This window comes from Phascolarctos cinereus, unplaced genomic scaffold (assembly GCF_003287225.1).
Source record: "Phascolarctos cinereus isolate Bilbo 61053 unplaced genomic scaffold, phaCin_HiC Scaffold_726;HRSCAF=1367, whole genome shotgun sequence".
Taxonomy (NCBI): domain Eukaryota; kingdom Metazoa; phylum Chordata; class Mammalia; order Diprotodontia; family Phascolarctidae; genus Phascolarctos; species Phascolarctos cinereus.
In genome coordinates this window covers 155533414-155553630 of record NW_027556098.1, presented here as the reverse complement: position 1 = coordinate 155553630, position 20217 = coordinate 155533414, and the positions used below count along the sequence as shown (strand labels likewise).

The 20217-nt window shown below is 38.3% G+C and overlaps 1 protein-coding gene across 1 annotated transcript in view; it reads left to right on the top strand.

The window, feature by feature from the left end:
* MAP3K19 (mitogen-activated protein kinase kinase kinase 19) overlaps positions 1-20217 on the top strand; it is a 58433-nt gene that overhangs the window by 18208 nt on the left and 20008 nt on the right. The window contains exons 6-7 of the mRNA XM_021009429.2: positions 7360-7444; positions 14332-14594. Of these exons, the coding sequence (XP_020865088.2) occupies positions 7360-7444; positions 14332-14594 (348 nt within the window). The remainder of the gene's footprint in view (positions 1-7359; positions 7445-14331; positions 14595-20217) is intronic.

Genomic DNA, 20217 nt, shown 5'->3' with positions numbered 1-20217 from the left:
GGGCCTGAGAGAATGCGATTTGTGGAAAAGGGAGGAGAGTAAAGGTACTTCACTTCAAACCACAGGAAGAGGACATTTTAAAAATAGAAGTGGCTAAACTGCCTCATGCACCCCTATTAAATCCCATTTTATTAGATTAAGCCCAAGATTCTATTTTTTTTTTGAGGCAATCAGGATTAAGAGACTTGGCCAGGGTCACACAGCTAGTAAGTATCTGAGGCTGAATTTGAATCCAGGTCTTCCCGACTTCAGGGTTGGTGCTCTGTCCACTGTGCCACCTAGCTGCCCCAAGGCCAACATTTTAGCTTGTTTTTGGATCCTGACATTATCATTCAGTGTGTTGCTATCCATCCCTGATTTATGCCATTTACTTTCATCCAAGTCACTGGTAAAAATGACACAGAAATCATCCTTAGTACAGAGCATCACTAGTGGCTGCATCACTAGAGGCTCTGGAAGAAACTTACATATAAGAAAAGCTGAAGTCCTAGACATACTTAGGCATGCAACTTATGCCTCCAGCATTCTCAGATCAGTCAGTCAATTAACAGACATTCATTAAGTGCCCACTATGTGCCAGGCACTGTGCTAGTATCTGAGGATACAGACAAAGGGACCTTTGGGGACCTTTCATTCTACTGGGGAAACAACATGTACCTATAAAAGTTTATACAAAATGAATTCAAGGTGATTAATTATTGATGGGGAGACACTAGCCACTAAGCGGAGTAGAAAAGGGCATGTTGAAGGTAGCATTTGAGCTGAACTTCAAAATAAACTGGAGATTCTAAGAGGCAGAGATGGGAAGGGAGTATGTTCCAGGCATGAGGGGTGTTCAAAAGCTTAAAGATCAGAGATGGAGGGTCCTTTGTTAGAGTCATCCCTACATCACCAAGGTAGAGCCAACATAACTCAATTGATTGACCACCAAATAGAGGCTCAGCTCCTTGATTATTAAGGTATAATCATCTCTCCTTAGAGTCTTCCCCTCTGATCTCTTACTCCATTTTACTCTCTAAATCCCAGTGATAATGAATACCTGACTGCCTAAGGCGAAACTACCTCCCTCTCTAACCTTCACTGTCCATTCTATAATCCCCATCCCCCTCAACCAGACTTCTCCAAAGACCTCTCTATTCTCCCCTTCCATTGTGCCCTTTGGAATTCTCACTCAGTCATAATGAACAATGTCCATTTGTTTTAGATCTTTCTTCCTCATCCTTTTGTGCTTCTTCTGTTTTCTGGGTCTCAGAGAGACCTGGCTCTTTCCTATCTGTGCTCGACACCATATCCTTCACTGTATTCTCTAGTACTGTTTGTACCTTCTCTCACACCTTCAAACACACTGGTCCAGGAGAAGGGATTAGGAATACTCCTTGTACCATATTGCTATTTCTAGACTTTCCCTCTGCCACCATCAAGCAACCTTTTCTCTAAGGTTCACTTTATCCAAATTTATCACTCAATCCAAATTTAGGTCAAAATTTATCTACCAGCCCCAGGTCATTCTCCCTCTTTTCACGAGGAATTCAACACCTGTCTTTCAGTCTTTTTTTGATACCACAATTGTTACTCTTAGATGAAGGGACCTTAACATATGTGTGAATTTCCCCTTAATTACCTTTACCTCTCAGTTCCTCAATCTACTCAGTTCTTGTGACCTCCTCCTCCTCCTCCTCTCCATCTCAGTGATACACAAGGATGATTATATATCTGAACTCTCCATCATGTATATTCTTGCACATATTCTATTTCCATGATCATGAATTCTGAAACTACTTTATCTGATCAATACATTCTATTATTTTGTTTATCTCTTTGCTTTATTTGCTCCTTCTAAACCTATTCTTCAGCCTCAATATGACCTTGAATACCTCTAGCCTCCAGCAATTTCTCAGGCTGTTACTTCTGCTCTGGTTTCACTATCCTCCTTTCCCACTCTCAACCCTTCAGTTGACCTACACTATACTCTAACCTTGAATCTCTTACTCTCTTGTCCTCTCTCCACTCACTTTTTGCCATACTACGCATTATTTCCAATTTTCTTACCAGCTCCTACTAACATACTACTGAATGGAGATAGAAAAAGTTATGCAACCACATGCTGACTAGGACCATGGCAGATTTTCTAATCTTAACTGGACCCTCACTGGAGTACCAGTTCCAAATCCCCCTTCCAAATATTTTCTCTCCTGAAATCTCGCAACCTATTCCTCTTCCACTTGCACAGCTGAAGGTCTTTTCTTATACTTTGCTGAGAAAATAAAGGCCATTCACTTGAACTCCTTCTTCTACATCTTCATCTCACAACTCCTTGGCTTTATCACACCTTTTCTACTCCTTTACTCCAATGTCTGTTGAAATATAGCCCCTTTCCTTGCCAATACTAGCTCCTCTACATCTACCCTTTATCCCATCCTCTCCCGTCTTCTTCAGACAATTGCCCTCATTCTCATCCTCTATCTGTCTAAAATTCAATCCCTACCTATCTTTTGGTGCTTTCTCTGCTGCCTATAAAAAGGGTCAGGTCTTCCCCATCCTTAAAAGACCCTCACTAAACCTTAGCATACCCACAAGCTATCATTCTATTTCTCCTCCCTTTGTAAGCCAGATTTCTTGAAAATTCTGATTCCTTTAATTGTTTTCACTGTCTCTCACCTCACCTTCTAAGCCCTCTGTAATCTTGTTTTCTACCTTATTAGTTGACAGAAGTAACCTTTCCAAAGTCACCAATGATCTCTTACGGCCCAAATCCAATGGCATTTTCTCAATCTTCATTCTTCTTGACCTCTCTCCGGCATTTGACGCATCTCCTTCTGGAAATGCTCTCCTTTCTGGAGCTTTGTGATGCTCTTTTCTCTTGGTTCTTCTCCTACAGTCTGATAGATCTTCCTCTCTCTCCTTTGTTGGATCATCATCCAGATCCTGTCCTCTTACTATTAGTGTACTACAAGGTTCTATCCTTGACCTCTTTTTCTTCTCTCTCTGCACTCTCACTCTGGATGATCTATTGAGCTCATATGGATTTAATTATTTTCTTTATCCTGATGGTTTCCAGATCTACATTTCCATTTGAGTTTCAGTCCTATATCACCAACTGCCTACTGGACATTTCAAACTGTTTGCTGGAGGCATTTCAAATTCATCATGACCAAAACTTAACTCATTATCTTTCCACACAAACTACCCCTCTTCCAAACTTCTCTCTCTGCCAAGGGTATCATCAAATTTCTAATAATCAAAGTTTGTAACTTCTGTGTCATCCTGGATTTCTCACCCTCACTATGCTATGAATCCACTTAGTTGCTAATTCTTGTGTCTATGTCCACATTTCTTGTGTTTGTCTCTTCCCTCCACTCACTTGGCCACCACTTTCATCACATCTTACTAGGACTATTACTGAGGGCTCAAATTACCAAGATAGTCATGTGAGTAAAGAGAATGGGACAGATGTTGTGAAGGTAGAGTTGACAAGACTTTAATGAATATGAAGGGTGAAGGAGAGAGAGGGGTCAAGGGTAGCTCTGAGATTTCAAACTTGGGTAATTGGAAGGATAATGGTACTCTTAGAAAAATTAGAGAAGTTCAGAAGAGGGACAGGTTTGGGGAGAAAGAAAATGTGTTCTGCTTTGGACATGTTGAATTTGAAATGTCTATAGGGCTTCCAATTAAAAAATATTCAATAGTCAGTTAGGTGTGTGAGACAGGGATTCGGGAGAATGTCTAGGGCTGGATATATAAATCCAGGAGCCATGAGAGATTATAATGGAACTCATGGGAGTTAATGAGGTCACCATGAGAATGTGGGGCCAGGACACAGTCTTGGAATACATCTGATTAAGGGGCATGATCTGGATGATGATCCAGCAAAAGAGACTGAAGAGTGTTCAGACAGGTAAAAGACAAACAAATAGAGAAAAGTGACACAAAGCTCTAGAAAGGCGAGCATATCCAGAAGGTGGCCAGCAATGTCAAATGCTTCAGAGATGTCAAGAAGAATGAAAATTGGGAAAAGGCCTTCAATTTGGCAGGTTCCTGTGAATCTTGTCCCCTACTTGATTTAGTGGCCCCAGGTATTTTCCCTCACTTTCCCTTATCTCACACCCTGACAAGACCTCTGCATCCAGATTCCTTGTCCTATTTCCTGTTTATATTTCCTCTATTATCCTTTTTTGGATGTATTAATCCAGCTCCTCTCTCCTGCTTTAGTTCTTCCTCCAGTAGTTTTCTTGGGTACCACTTGGTCCTCAGAAAAATATTGCATGCACATAAGTAGCAAATGCCCTAAGCTGTCCATGGTGGCACAACATTAGCTCACTCATGGTGCTCCACGCCACTTGCTATAGTAGCTATTTGGTAGAGCATTGAAGGGGTAGAGGAGGGAGGTTAGAGAGGAGTCATATAAACTGAACTAATAATTCTCTGTGTGCAGTGGTGTATTGATCTTTAAATGTCACTGACAGATTGCTTTTTTCACACTTAAAACTAGTAAGATTTGCAAACAGAAGTTAGTGAGCCATAAATATCTCTTTAAATAAACATCTATTTATAGTTCTATAGGTTAAAATGAATAGATGAACTCTTACTTGTGTAAGAAGTATATCTCATTGATTACTCAAGAAATACTCATCTCATTAATACATATACACTGTATAGTCTATGAATTACTAGTCTTGGAACTTAGTATCATGAAAATGGAGATTTATTTTATCTTAATTTTTTTCTGAATTTCATAAAACACTAAAAAAATGAGAAAATATTACCATATGCAAACAGAATAGAAAATGGGATTATATGTGAAGATATAAATCTCTATTATGTATAACTTGCTTTTTAAACAAGTACATAATTTTAATGTTACTTTCAAGTTGCTCTTCTCTGTGCTTCCTTTAGAACTTCCTTATATTTTCTTCTGGGCATTAAAAAATGTTTTGGTGACTTTTTTTCTTTATTTTCTTCTTTTTTTTCTCTTTGATAACACCCCACCAAATAAGAAAAGAAAAACACGATCCTTGTAACAAATAATTATAGTTAAGTAAAACAAATCCATACATTTGCCATGTCTAAAAATGTACGTCTCAGAGAATGGACGTTTCAAATTAACTGTCCAAGAGACATCTCATAATAAACTAAAAAAGAACTCGTTAATTTTCTCCCCAAGTCCACCCCACCTCTAAACTTCCCTATTTCTGTCAACAGTAGCACCTTTCCAATTTCCCAGGTTTGTAACCTCTGTGTTATTTTTGACTCCTCACTCTCCTTTTTCCCACATATTCATTCAGTTGCCAATTCATGCCTTTTCTATTTCCACAATATCTCTCAGTACTGACTGCTTATTTTTATTCACATAGCTACCACCTTAGTTCACTCTTTCATCACCTGTCACCTAGCTTATAGCAAAAGTCTTCTAACTGATTTCCCTTCCTCCAATCTCTCCCCATTCCAGCTCATCCTCCATACTGCTGCCAAAGTGATTTTCCTTAAGTGTATATCATTCCCCTACTCAATAAGCTCCATCATCTCTAGATAAAATAAAAATTCTTCTCTCCAGATTTTAAAGCCCTTCACAATATGGCCTCAGACTGTCTTTCCAATCCTATTATACCTTACTCTCTTTCAACATGCTTTTCTTCCCAAACTGGCCTTCTTTCTGTTTTTCACACTTAAGGGTCAATCTCCCATGTCTACGTTTTTGCATGGGCCATCTTCCATGCCTGGAATACACTCCTCACTTTTACCTCTTAGAATTCTTCTCTTCCTTCTGGGTGCAGCTCAAGTATCACCTTCCAAAGGAGGCCTGTCTTGATCTCCACACCGGCTAATGTATTTTCTAGATAACTACCTCCTATTTAATGAGCTTTATTTTATCTTTATATTTATTCTATTCTGTTTTTACTATTTTATCTTTTATCATATTATTTTATATTTATTCTGTTTATATTTATTCTATACATACTGACATATGTACTTGTTTCTCTCCATTGAATGTTAACTCTTTGAGAGAAGGTTTAAGATTTCTCTCAGTTTAGGGGGTACCCACAGTGGCAAAATTACAGATGCTTGAAGTATTGAAGAATCAATATTTAGTGACAAACCTCTGAAAAAACAAGAAACTTGAACTATTTTTATAGTCATGCTATTACTAGATAAACCTCCCTTTTGTGTTGCAAAATATTAGGAATATAAATAAACTTGAAATACTTTATTTGAATAATAATGAGAAAAGTAGAAACTAGGTGAGGCTTTTCTCATGGAATCACCTAACAACTTTTGATTTGAAAAAAATAGTACCTACCTTTACTATTTGACGCTAAAGGAAAAAATTCCTTTTGGAAATGCACTGTTGATTTTTTTTAAAAGTACTCTGTTCTTCTAAGTGTTCAGATAGAATGAGTATGGTGGTACGGACCTGTAATTCCTGCTCCTGAGGAGGCTAAGGATGGTGGATCACTTGAGCTTGGAAGCCTGAATTACAGTGGAGCTAAAACCTACTGGGCATCTGCACTAAGTCCAACACCAACATGGCCAATCAGGCAATTAATGAATGTTTATTATGGTGAGCTCCATAGAGTGGAGTGCCACAAGGCTGCTTAGGGAGGAGTAGCTCAAAGGTTCATGTCGGAAAAAAGCGAACAGGTTGATGTTTCCGTGCAAATTAGTATTAGGATCTAGCCCATGAGTATCTATAGGGAGATGTGGTCACCAAAAATATGTTTCCTTGAGGGCAGAGACTTTTTTCTTTTTGTTTTTGTATCCCTGGTGCCTGGCATTATGCTTTGCCCACAGGATCTTAGATTTACAACTAGAAAGGACCAGAGAGGTTATGGAGTTTAATAAATATTTGTTAAATTGTTGAAGTTTAAAAAAAAATCTAATGCCTTTAAGTGAGATTAAGAGTTATAACTCAATAACTGAAAAATAAATCAGTGCAGTTTATTCATATAATTGTTCCAGTAAGTAGAGATAGCCAGAGAACACATATGGGGTAGATAAGTGACTGAGATTAAGAAATAAGTCTGAAGCCTGGGACACAAATCAAAGTGAAACAGCAATTCTCAGATACTGAGGAAATTCTCCGTATACAATAGATTTGTTTTTTTTTTTTAAACTGAAACTCACATCTTCAGGACTTGGGAATTTACTTTTTTTCCTATTCCAGTACAAATTCTGAGAGTAGTCCTTTAAGACATCTAGAATATATAACATAGCCAGAATTTTTCTTTAAATCAATAACACATTGTTTTAGAATACTTATCTAATGGCAATACTGTTATGCTATATGAAGAAAGATTAATTTGAATAATCAAGAATATAATATTTTCCTCTGTCTTTTCTCCCATTGCCATTGTGTTTCTGTAGATGATGAAATTATTATTACTTTTCAAAGAGAAGACAACAGTCCCCAAGAAATGAGCCAACTTGACAATGATTTTGAAGCACACAAGTAAGGAATACTTTTTTGGAATGTTAAATGGAATTTGCTAGTCACTTTGTTATAATGGTAGTTTCATTTTATGTCAAGTCGCATTTTTAGTTGTGTGATATACAATATTAGATTCGGTGTTTCCATGGCAGCAGTTCCAAATCTTCTCTCACTTCAAGCCATTACCCTACCCACCCTTCTCAGCAGATGACCTCTTTTCTTTTACTGTCCATTGGGAGTCTCTCCTCCATACCTTTTGGCATTATAACAAAAAGCTTGTTTCTTATCATCCTCTATTCCTTTCCTCTTATTTCAAAGGATGATATAAGCCTCCTCCTTTTAAAACATCTTTTGTTGCTATTTAGTTGTTTTTCAGTTTGTGGTTGGTTTTTCATGACCTCTTTTGGGGTTTTCCTGGCAAAGATACAGGAGTGGTTTGTCATTTCCTTCTCCAGCTCATTTTACAGATGAGGAAACTGAGGCCCACAGGGTAATGTGACTTGCTCAGGGTCACACAGCTAGTAAATGTTTGAGGCCAGATTTAAACTCAGGTCCCCCTGACTCCAGGCCCAGTGTTCTATCCACCGAGCCACCTAGTTGTCCCATTTTTATTTTATTTTATTTTATCTTATTTTCATTCCTAAGATATTGAAAAGATTATTTAAAAAAACTTTTTTAGTTTTCAACATCCATTTTTATAAGATTTTGAGTTCGAAATTTTTTCTCTCTTCCTCCCTCCTCTCCCCCCTCCCCAAGACCTCAAACAATCTGATATAGACTATACATGTACAATTATGTTAAATATTTTTCCACATTAGTCATGTTGTGAAAGAAGAATCAGAACAAAAGAGAAAAACCATGATAAAGAAAAAAAAAGAGAGAGACAGGGAAAATAGTATGCTCTGATCTGCATTCAGACTCCATAGTTCTTTCTCAGGATGTGGATAGCACTTTCCGTCATGAGTGTTTTGGAATTGTCTTAGATCATTGTGTTGCTGAGAAGAGCTAAGTCTATAAAAGTTGATCATTACACAATGTTGCTGTTACTGTGTATGAGGTTCTCCTCACTCAGCATCAGTTCATGCAAGTCTCTCCAGGTTTTTTCTGAAATCCACCTACTCATCATTTCTTCTACATTTATTTACATTCATATACCACAATCTGTTTAGCCATTCCTCAGCTGATGGGCATCCTTGCAATTTTCGATTCTTTGTCATCACAAAAAGTAGCTGCCCCATTTTAAAACATCTAACCTATCCATTTATGCTCTCGATCCTATGCCATTCATCTTCTTGTATTCTCCAGGTCCCTACCCCATCAGGCATTCATTCTCACACTCTCATCTCTCTGTATCTGCTAGCTCCTTCTCACTAACTGTAAGTATGTTCTGATATATTCCCTCCTGAACACACACACACACACACACACACACACACACACACACACACACACACACACACAGATTCCACTGATTCTGCTACCCCTCAGGCTATAACCCTATGTCCCTCTTCTCCTTCTCCCTCTATGGCTATGCTTCTAGAAGTCGTAATCTACACTTCCCACCTCTACTTTCTCACTGTCTAGGCCTAGGCTTACATTAATCCCTGCAATCCAGCTTCCTATCATCTAAAACTGCTCATTCTAGGATTGCCGGTGACTTCCTGGATATCAAATCCAAATTTTCTCGTTTCTGTCCTGCATCGATCTTTTTGGAGTACCTGACACTGTTAAGCAGCCCTCCCTTGACACTGTTTTGTTCTAGTTCCCCTCCTACTTCTCTGAGCTACTATTTTCAGTCTTCTTTATTGGTCTTCTTTTTGCTCCCCATTTTCTTTGGTGGTACCATCATCCTCCTAGTCACTCAGGATCAAAAACCTCAGAATTGTTCTTAATCCTTTCCTTTCCCTGACCTTGGTCCTCTTCTCTGTCCTATGCTACCCTCACATCTAACAATTGGTCAAAACCTATTGATTTTACCTCCATTCTTTTATTTAAGACCCACCATCTTCCACTCAAATTTACTTTTCCAACATTATTTCATTGTGATCCCTTTACCATACTTTACACTCCATCATAATTTGACTCCTTCTTCTTACCTGGTTTTTGTCCTACTTTCCTCTCTATGCCTTTGTGCATATAATCTCCCACTCTTCAAAGGATTCCCTGCTTATTTCTGCCAGTTGTCATTTTCCTTATTCCTTTTAAAATTTATTTTTATTTTTAAAATTTTTAAAATTTTATTTATTTTTAACATTCTTTTCTTTTACAGTTTTGAGTTCCAAATTCTCTCCTTCTCACCTACCCCCACTCCCACCCACTGAGAAAGTAAGCAATATAATATCCTTTATACATGTGAAATCATGCTAAACATATTTTGATTTTAGCCATATTTCACAAAAAAGCAAGAAAAATAAAGTGAGAAAATTATACTTCAATTTGCACTCAGAGTCATCAATTCTCTCTCTGGGAGTAGATAGCATTTTTCATTTTGAGTCCTTTGGAATTATCTTGGGTCATTGTATTGATTAGAGTAGTCAAGTCTTTCACAATTGATCATCATTCCAATATTGCTGTTGCTGTGCACAGTGATCTCCTGTTTTTTCTCACTTTACTTTGCATCAGTTCATATGGGTCTTTCCATGTTTTTCTGAAATCACTCTTCTCATCATTCATCTTTTCCCATGGCATAATAGTATTCTATCATAGTCATGTGCCGCAGTTGTTCAGCTATTCCTCAATTAATGAACATCTCAACTTCCAGTTCTTTGTCACTACAAAAAGAGCTGTTATAATTAGTGTTGTACATATAGGTCCTTTTCCTTTTCCCTTGATCTGTTTGAGGTGCAGACCTAGTATTTGTGTTGCTGGGTCAATGGGTATGCACAGTTTTACAGCCCTTTGGACCTCGTACCAAATTGTTCTCCAGAGTGGTTGGACCAGTTCACAACTCCACTAACAGTATATTACTGTACCTATTTTCCCCTCATCCCTTCCAGCATTTGTAGTTTCTGATAGGTGTGAGGTGGTTCCTCAGAACTGTTTTGATTTGCCTTTCTCTAATCAATAGTGATTTGGAGCATTTTAATGACCATAGGTAGCTTTATTTCTTTTGAAAACTGCCTGTTTATATCCTTTGACCATTTATCAATTGGAGAATGGCTATTATTTTAACTTTGATTAAGTTCTATACTCAGTATATATTTGAGAAATAAGGCCTTTATCAGAGAAACTTCATGTGAAAATGTTTTATATTGCTTCATTATCTAAGGTCGCTTTTATAAAAATATAGTTTCCCTGATTATCCCTTTCAATTAGATCTATTTTTGCTTTTGCTTAGTCTGAAATCATGATTGCTACCCATGCCTTTTTTAGTTTAGCTGAAGCATATTAGATTCTTTTCTAGCCCTTTATTTTAATTCTGTTTGTGTCTTTCTGTTTCAAGTGTGTCTCTTGTAAACAACATATTTTTGGATTCTGGTTTCTTAACTATTCTACTTTACACTTCCATTTCATGAGTGAGCAACTCCTATTCATATTCACAGTTGTGATTACTAACTGTGTTTTTCCCTACATCTCATTTTCTTCTCTTTTTCCCCTGTCCCTCCTCAAATGTTTACCACTGCCTCCCTTAATCTGCCCTCCCCATTATTATCCCCCCTCCTTTCTCTTATTCCCTTCCCCTCCTGTTTCTCTATTGGGTAAATTACATTTCTGTACATTTCTCTCTCTCTCTCTCTCTCTCTCTCTTATATATATATATATATATATATATATATATATATATATATATATATATATATATATACACATACATACATACATATATATGTATATATATTCCTTCTTTGAACCCAATTCTAATGAGAGTGAGGTTCAAACGTTGCCTGCCACCGCACCCCCATTTCCCTCTTCACTCTAAAAGCTCTTCTTTGCATATCTTTTTTATGTGAGAAATTTTTCATTAGTCTACCTCTTCCTTCTTTGTTCTTTCAGTGTATACCTTTTTCTCACCCCTTCATTTTTTAAAAGAGATCATCCCAAAATAATTGACTCATTCCTGCATCCTCTGTCTCTGTAGACTCCTTCTAATATTCCTATTAATATTAAAGTTCTTAAAAGTTATTTGTATCATCTTCCCTTATAGGAATTTAAACAGTTTAACTTTATTGAGACACACGATCATTCTTTCACACTTATCTTTTTATGCCTCTCTGGAGTCTTGTGTTTGAATGTCAAATCTTATGTTCAGCTCTGGTCTTTTCATCAGTAATGCTTAATAGTCCTCTATTTCATTAAATATCCATTTTTCTCCCTGAAAGATTATATTTAGTTTTGCTGTGTAGGTTGTTCTTGATTATAAGCCTAACTATTTGCCCTTCAGAATATCACATTCCATGCCCTCTGATCCGTTAATGCAGAAGCTAATAAATCTTGTGTTATCTTGATGGTGTCTCCACAATATTTGAATTGCTTTTTTTCCTGGATGCTTATAATATTTTCTCCTTGACCTGGAAGCACTGAAATTTGGCTATGATGTTGTTGGGAGTTTTCATTTTGGAATCTGTTTTAGGTGGTGTTTGGTGGATTCTTTCAATTTCTATTTTACCTTCTGGATCTAAGATGTTGGGTGGTTTTCCTTGATAATTTCTTGAAATATGCTGTCTAGGCTCTTTCTTTTATCATGGATTTTAGGTGGTTCAATCATTCTTAAATTATCTCTCTTCAATCTATTTTCTAAATCAGTTGTTTTTGTAATGAGATAGTTCATATTTTCTTCTTTTTTTTTATTCTTATGACTTTGTTTCCTGATGTCTCATGATGTCATTAGCTTCCATTTGTCCAATTCTAATTTTTAAGGAATTATTTTCTTCATGAGATTTTGTACCTCTTTTTCTATTTGGCCAATTCTGTTTTTTAAGTAGTTGTTTTCTTCAGTGAATTTTTGCACCTCCTTGTCCATTTGTCCCATTCTACTTATTAATGAATTCTCTTCAGTGAATTTTTTGCCTCTTTTACCATTAGGCTGTTTCTGCTTCTTAAGGTGTTATTTTCTTCAGTATTTTTTTTGTGCCTCTTTTATCAAGCTATTAATTCTCTTTTCATAATTTTTTTGTATTACCCTCATTTCTTTTTCCATTTTTTCTCTACTATTCTTATCTCTTTCTTTAATTTTTCCAGGAATCCTTGTCAGGCTTGAGTCCAATTAGCATTTTTCTTAAAAGGTTTTCTTTGTAGTTTTTTTCTCCACATTATTGTCTTCTTCTGGGTTTATGTCTTGGTCATCCCTGCAATTTTTTGCTTGTTTGTTTGTTTTTGTTTTCGTTTCTTTGCTAGGCCTGGGGTCACACAGCTAATAAGTGTCAAGTGTCTGAGGCTGGATTTGAACTCAGGCCCTCCTGATTCCAGGGCTGGTACTCTATCCACTGCACCACCTAGCTGCTCCCCCCTTGCAGTTTTTATGGTCAAATTCTTTTTTGTTGTTTGCTCATTTTTCCAGCTTACTTCTTGACTTTGAACATTATGTTAAAGTTGGCCTCTGTTTACCTCAGGTGGGGTGGCACTGTCTCAAGCTTTAGGCTTTTTCATGCCGCTATTTTTAGAGCTAGTTCTGGGGTCCGCAAATTGTTGGTGCCTCCAAGGTGGTGTGATCCTGGGAGAGATGTGATCATTACTCTCCTGGTCTACGCTTTGATCTTTACCCAGAAAGGGATCCTGGTCTCCTGCAGCCACAAGCATTAGCACCCCCTTCTTGCCTCAAAATTGTGACCAGGGTACCTGCTCTCTCTCTGTGCTGGAACTACAACCCAGAAATGTATTATGGGCAATAGAGTTGCCAATCAGTGCCAGCTGTACCCAATGTCAGCAAAAGGTTCCCTGTGATCTCTTTTTCACCAGTTGTCCAACTTACTCTCTCTGGGGTGAGAACTCCTGAAGCTCCTACCACGGCTGCATCTGTCACATGTGTAGGTACTGAATAAGCCTCCATCCTGGTGTCACAGACTTATTCTGCTGACCTCCTAAGTTTACTTAGTCTAGAAAAATGTGTGACCCTGACCTTTTGTTAACTCTGCTGCTCCAAAATTTAATTTGAGGCATTATTTTAAATTAGTTTGGAGGGGAATATTGAGAGAGTTCATCTGGATTGCCTATAATTTGCCATCTTGGATCACCCCCCCCATCTTATTCTTGAAGGCTAAGTTCAAATCCATCTCTTTCTTGAACCCTTCTATGATTCCCTTAAGTAAAAGTAATCTTTCCCTCCCTGAATCTTGCGTTGCAGTTATTTATCTGACATTCATCTCCCTACTGGATTTTAAGCATGATAGACAGTTCCATTTTCAACTTCAGAGGCAGCTAGTGGCACTGTGGATAGAACTTGGGTCTGGGGTCAGGAAGACAAGTTCAAATCTAGCCTAGATACTTACTAGTTGTAGGACCTTGGGCAAATCACTTAACCTCTGTTTGCCTCAGTTTCTCCAACTATAAAACAGGACAATAATAACACCTGTCTCTCAGGATTGTTGTAAGGATTAAATGAGATAATGTTTGTAAAAAGTGCCTAGCACAGTATCTGGGACATAGTAGGTGCTATATTAATGCTTATTTCTTTCCTCTCCCTCCCCTTTACATTTCTAGTACCTAGCACCTTACATTGTACATGATAGGTGCTGGATAAATGTTAGTTGAATTGAATTGAGAGATTCTACTTTCTATGGCCTTCTCTAGCCAAGGTAGGCATTGGAGCACATCACTGTTCACTTCCAGCCAGCAGCGCAATCTGGACATGCTTCCCAACTTGCCAATTACCTGGCTTCTATGTGATAGGTTCCCGAGCCAAAACATTGTTACATTGAAGACCTAGAAGATGGGGAGATAATTTCTGAATGAGGTTTTGTTTTCCCTCTTAGTCAGACATCAGTGCACAGAAAATGGGCAAGTGAGCGCTCTGTTTCTCTTCCAAATGAAACTGAGATGGTGGAATTCAAAATGAGGCAACAGACTGTGTTACCTTTCCTTCTCAAGAAAGAGGAAAGCTTGAAACAGCTGCATGGTGGTGACTTTGGTTTTCTGGTGCCAAGACATTGCTCAGAGCCTAACGTTTCCAAGTCTGTAATGGGTAAGAATGCCTTCCAGTTTATGAAGGCACAGCTTCAACACACTAACACTAATGGTAAGTTTGGTGATATGCCCATTCCAAATGTTTTCTTGATAATGTGACAAATGAGTTTACTTTCTGTGATATGTAGGCTACTTGAGTCTAAATAGCCTAGGTATTTTTGCAAATATCATACAATGAATTCTTCTGAACAATCGTTTAAAACATTTCAATAAATCTAGCAGAAGGGCTAGATTGGCACTGCTTGGCTAAGGCCACAAGGCCTGTCAACCTGTGCTGACGCATGTCCTTTATCTTTCATCTTGGTTTTGCTTTGGAGATAGTCTGATTTCTCAATGGGGAAATAGGATCCCCAATTCTCATATTCATTGGCTCTTCTCCCCACCAGAAAGTTGCTAATAAAAGAGTTGCCATTTTTAGAAATAGTCTAAAGGTTTTTCCTAGCAAAGAGAAAAGTTTAAAAGGTATATTTAAAAACAAATATACATCTGTTATGGAACAGGTAGTTTATATTTCAACATAGAAAAGGGAATGCTAAGCAATAAACATACAATGCTTAGAACAGAATATGGTACCCATCATTACTATTAAAAATCAGTTAGAAGGCTAATATTCAAGCTTTATTGAGATCTAGACAGTTTTTGTGCAAGGTTGCTAATTAGCCAGTTAACATACCTCCACTGAGCACATAGTTAATCAAACATGAAATAGGATTTTCATTCTGGAGGCCTCCCTTTCTGAAACCAATGTTTTTCCCATCAGAGATCCAATCATTGTTGCAACCACTCTGGTAGATGCCGTTCTTATTACCAGCACTTGCAGGCCTTCCAGGGCCCTGCCATATCCACAGGGTCTATGCTGGAAGGAAGGAAACACAAAAGGAGAGGCAAGGTAGCCAAGGACCTCTAGTATAAGCCTGGCTGGTTCAGTCCATTGTTCCAAAGATGAGTAAAGACCCAGAAGGCCCCTGCCTTGTTATTTTGCTGGGGTAGGAAAGGACCCTTCCTTTCTCTACCCCACAATTGGAGGCTTATCTTGTTCTCTTGAAGTACCTCCAACCTGCCAGCTGGAAGCAGTCTCTTCTATTAGGTGTGACATCTTGCATTATCATCCTTTCTGACCAAGTAACTAATGGAAGAACTCAACTCAATGATGAGTCATACCTAGCTAGAAGCAGACAGAGAATATCTGCACATACTCCATGGGGGTTGATGATGAAAAACTGTTACATAGATATATAAAGTTATAAACTACATATAACAATTTTATCTTCCTTTAATGTTTACCTTCCTTATACTGTAAATTTTCAAATGGATCTGTGAGTTCATCAGTGTGAGTATTCTCTCCAATGATTCAAATTATGGTTACTCGTCCCTCTTGTGTGACTTTTGCCAATGCCCTCCAATAATTTCACCCTTATAGGGGAGAGCTGGATGACTGAGAGAGAACAAGGAAGCTAGCTAAGACCCCTTTGGCACCTTCTTTCTGTTCTCTTAACATTGTGAGGATACCAGTAGAGGACGTGGACTGTCCATCAGTCATCCCTTACCCTTGCCCTGTGATCAGCCCACTTCTTTTCTGATCTTAAGGATGTTTAAGTAGCCAATTCACAGTTTCATAGCAACCCGTGAAATTATAAATAGTCTGCTGAAAAATCTTAAAGTAGATCTGTAAATTAGTATATAGTTTTATAATACACTGACCATATGAAATAATGTAGCACATGGAGAGCACAAAACAGTGGTGATATCTAGATGTCATAAAAGAACCAGGAGGTTTTTGATGCCTAAAGTACTTCCCAAGCCCTTTATTAGAGAATACTGAGGAATATAGTTCTACTACAGATTGCAGGCATAATATTCCATCCATCATAGCCTTAGGCAGTCTTTGAAACCCATGGTATTTATATTTGGCTAATATAGTGAAATCTACATTTTATAGGCAGACACATAATGTTAGGACCCACAATCTTGGCAGGTAGAGAGACATTATGGAAAGCTATATTGGGAAATGAAGGTGAAATAAAAATAAGAAGTATCAATAATTTTTAAAAAAGATTTCCAGCAGCTTAAGAGCCCAGTACATGAGACTCTCTCTACGAAGAGCCAAGAAAGGGTAACATAAATGCAGACACACTGGGAAAATCAGTCAGATAATCAGCCTCCCTAGGGCTACATTGCTCTTTGACAAAAAAAAAAAAAGATTTCCCCTGGCTCTCTTGTTCTCCCTCCTTTCAAACAAATTAGCTCTGCAATGTAAGAACCAGTTTCAGAAATAGCAGTCCAGGAACCTGGGCTATCTCTACTAAGTCAGAAGGAAGCTTGGCAGACCCCATCTGTGACCTGGCTAGCATTTTTGTGACAGCAAAGAGAAGGAAAAACAAATAAAAAGACCAACGCTTTAGGGGAATTGGTTGAGTCATTTAAAAGTCAACTCTTTGACATTCTTTTAATTTGAGTTTCTTAATTTCATAGAGTCTCCTGGTTCTAAATTGCTGTGAGGAAAGTGGTTTTCCACTTTATCTCAGTCCTTTGATGGGCACTTGAGATATATTAGTAGAAACCCAGCCTGGCTTTCCAATTTACCCTTGCTCTCCTCCCGACTTAGAACCTGCCTTCTCAGACCGAGGCAGACACTGCCCTTCCTTTGCCTGGAGATTTCTCCAGTCATTGATATATATATATATTGGCTCTGCTCTAGGTGAGCCATGAAGAAACAATGAATCTCATAAATTCTTGTATCAGCTGGCCAGAGGACCTCCAAAGTTTCTTGCTTAATGTTTCAGGACTGTAGGATACTAGGGGACTAAGAGAAGAAAAGAAATATGCGTTGTGAAGGATTTCCTTCCTATCTCTCCTTATTATCAGTGAGAATACAAGAAGAAGTAGGTGCCTGCAGTTTTAAAGAGATATTTAGTCATGGTCAGTGATAGATTTGGAGTTGAATGGAAACTTAGAACTCTTCAAGTCCAGCCCCTTGATTTTACAGATGAAGAAATGGAGGTCTGTAGGGAAGCTAGGTGTTGCTAGGATGGAACCCTGGGTTTAGAATCAAGAAAGCTTATCTTCCTGAATTCAAATCTAGCCTCAGATATGTAACTAGCTGTGTGACCTTGGGCAAGTCACTTAACCCTGTTTGCTTCAGTTTCTCATCTGTAAAATGAGCTGGAGAAGAAACTGGCCAACCATTCCAGTATCTTTGCCAAGAAACCCCAAATGGGGTCATGAGGAGCTGGACAGGATTGAAAGACTGAACAACAACCCAAATAGGTTAAGAGGTTTGCAGAAAGCTGTGCAGGTAGAATGCGGCAGAGCCAGAATTTGAATCCAAGTCCTCTGACTCTAAATCCAATGTTCTTTTGTGTTAGGAGGTAGCCTCAGAGCTGTTTAGGTTGATTGGTGGTTTGAGAAGATAGCCTGAAATTAGCCGTAATGTGGAAGGAGGGTCAGCAATTGCAATGGGGATGTGGAACCTGTGTCTTTGAGGAAGATTAGGGAATGAGCCTATGTGTTCTGCCAGTATGTTTGTGTAAGATTAGAGAGTGAAAGAATCACTCTGTATTATTCTAAATGTGGCACTTGGGAACTTAGTTCTAAGTTTGGGAGTCGGTGTAAGAGCAAAAGGAATGAGACTAGAGATTGTGTGGGGGTGGGGGAGATTGGGTTGGTAGTGTTATGAACTGGTTACTGGTGCTCACTCCCACAAAGCATGTACTAACATAGAGTAATCTACACTGAAAACAGTAAGATCTGTCCAGGATAGCATATGCTGGAGTACAGGGTGACCTAGAGCACAGAACATAATAACAATGTGAATAGTTTGTGGAGAGACCCCGATCTCTGTCCTTTGTCTGGGACAGGCCAGCTGTTGAACTGCCCTCTACCTCATGGAAAACAGTCCCCTGTTGAATAGTATGGAGGGATTCTTTCAGGAGCTCTAAAGACCTTTAACACCCCACCTTGGTCTGCTATTGCCAACTTCTAGATTTACCAGCTTCAGTAAAGGAGAAAATGGCTGTGGTAGATGGGTTATGCCAGTTTTCTTTCAGACTCCAAATCAATCTTGGCATGGTCCCTACCTTAAAAAACAAAACAACCATCTTTTTGAGATATTTGGCCATGCCCATATGTGATGAATTAGTCTAACTGGAGGTAGCCACCCATTTCCCCAATATGCTCACATTGAATCCTGCTTTTGATTTCAGGGGTTGTATCCACTTTTGTGGCTTTTCTGCAAAGCTGTCCACTTAAATTAATTTAAATTAATTTTTAAAGGCCAATTTGAGGGTAGTTTTTACAGTTTGGCGGGATGACTCTTGAATTCAAACTTCCAAATCACTGGATACTGTGGATCTGTGCTATGGTGAATGTGGAGATCACTTCGAACTTATTCTTTTCTCAGAGTGAGCGATTAATCACCTTAACAATCCTATGCCATATCTGTGGCAAATTGATCAATGAGTATCTATTCTAGTTTTTGCCTGTTACCTAAACAGGAGAGCAAACCTGAGCAAGTCTGGAAGGAAGAAAATATTATGACGTATTCAGCCTCAGCATAATCCTTTCATTACTCTCCTTATTAGTCCTGGGCATTACTGGATGGTATTGCATATTTGGCCATTGTGTGGAACGCGGGGAAATTCACTTCCAGGACTTCTGGAAGCATTGCTGATTAATAATTGTTTGCTGTGTTCATGTTAACCCCACTGCCAGACCCCAAGCCAGAGCTTTTTGTCTAGTACCAGCAAATATCAAAAAGAATGAATATGGGGTAAAATAAAATGAAGTGAAACTCCCAGAAAAGAGAGATAATATTCCAAAACAACAATTAGACCCCCAGAAATGATAATGAGACAAGAACAAGAAAGTCAGTAATGGTTTAGAAGCTCGATAAAAGAATTAAAGGAAGAAATTATAGAAATTTGAGCTCTCAGAAAACAAAGAAAAATAATGAATAAATAAAGAATGAAAAAGCATTTGTTAAGCATGCCAAACACCTAGAAACAAATATAAAAACAAAGGCAATTCCTGACCTCAAGAAGCTCCTCTCCCTCGTGGAAAGAGACAGCACATAAAAGAGAGCAAAGACCAAGAAAGGGTGTGTTGATCTGGGAGATCACAGAGCTGGGGAGTGGAACAATGGGAATTCAATCAATATGTCCTTTCTAGAGGCAATGGTGGTATTGATTTGAAGATAGTTGTATGAGAAAGAATTATAAAGAGGTTGGAAAGGGGAGGGAGCATAGAGTTAGCAGGACTGAAAATAAAGGATCATGGTACTAGGGTAGGGGCTGCAGCTGAGTGGCTAACTCCTCCAGAGTATACACTCTGGAAGTCCACTTTGGAGAGTGGTGCAGCAGTGGCAGAAAAAACCAGATATTTGTAGAATCTACAGTATTCTAATGGAGATAAGCCCTAAGTTCACTTCCTTTGGCAATGTAGTCACCAAATTCCATAGCTTCAGCATTACACACGTGCGCGCGCACGCGCGCACACACACACACACACACACACACACACACAAATTTGAAGCAATTAGGAGCACCAGGACCTTCATAAATCAAGAAAAAACAATCTGAATCTCACAAAACTATTTGTATACCAAAAGAAAGAAATGAAAAATCTGGAACATAATATTCTGATAAAACATAGAAAATAAATTTATACCCTAAAATAAT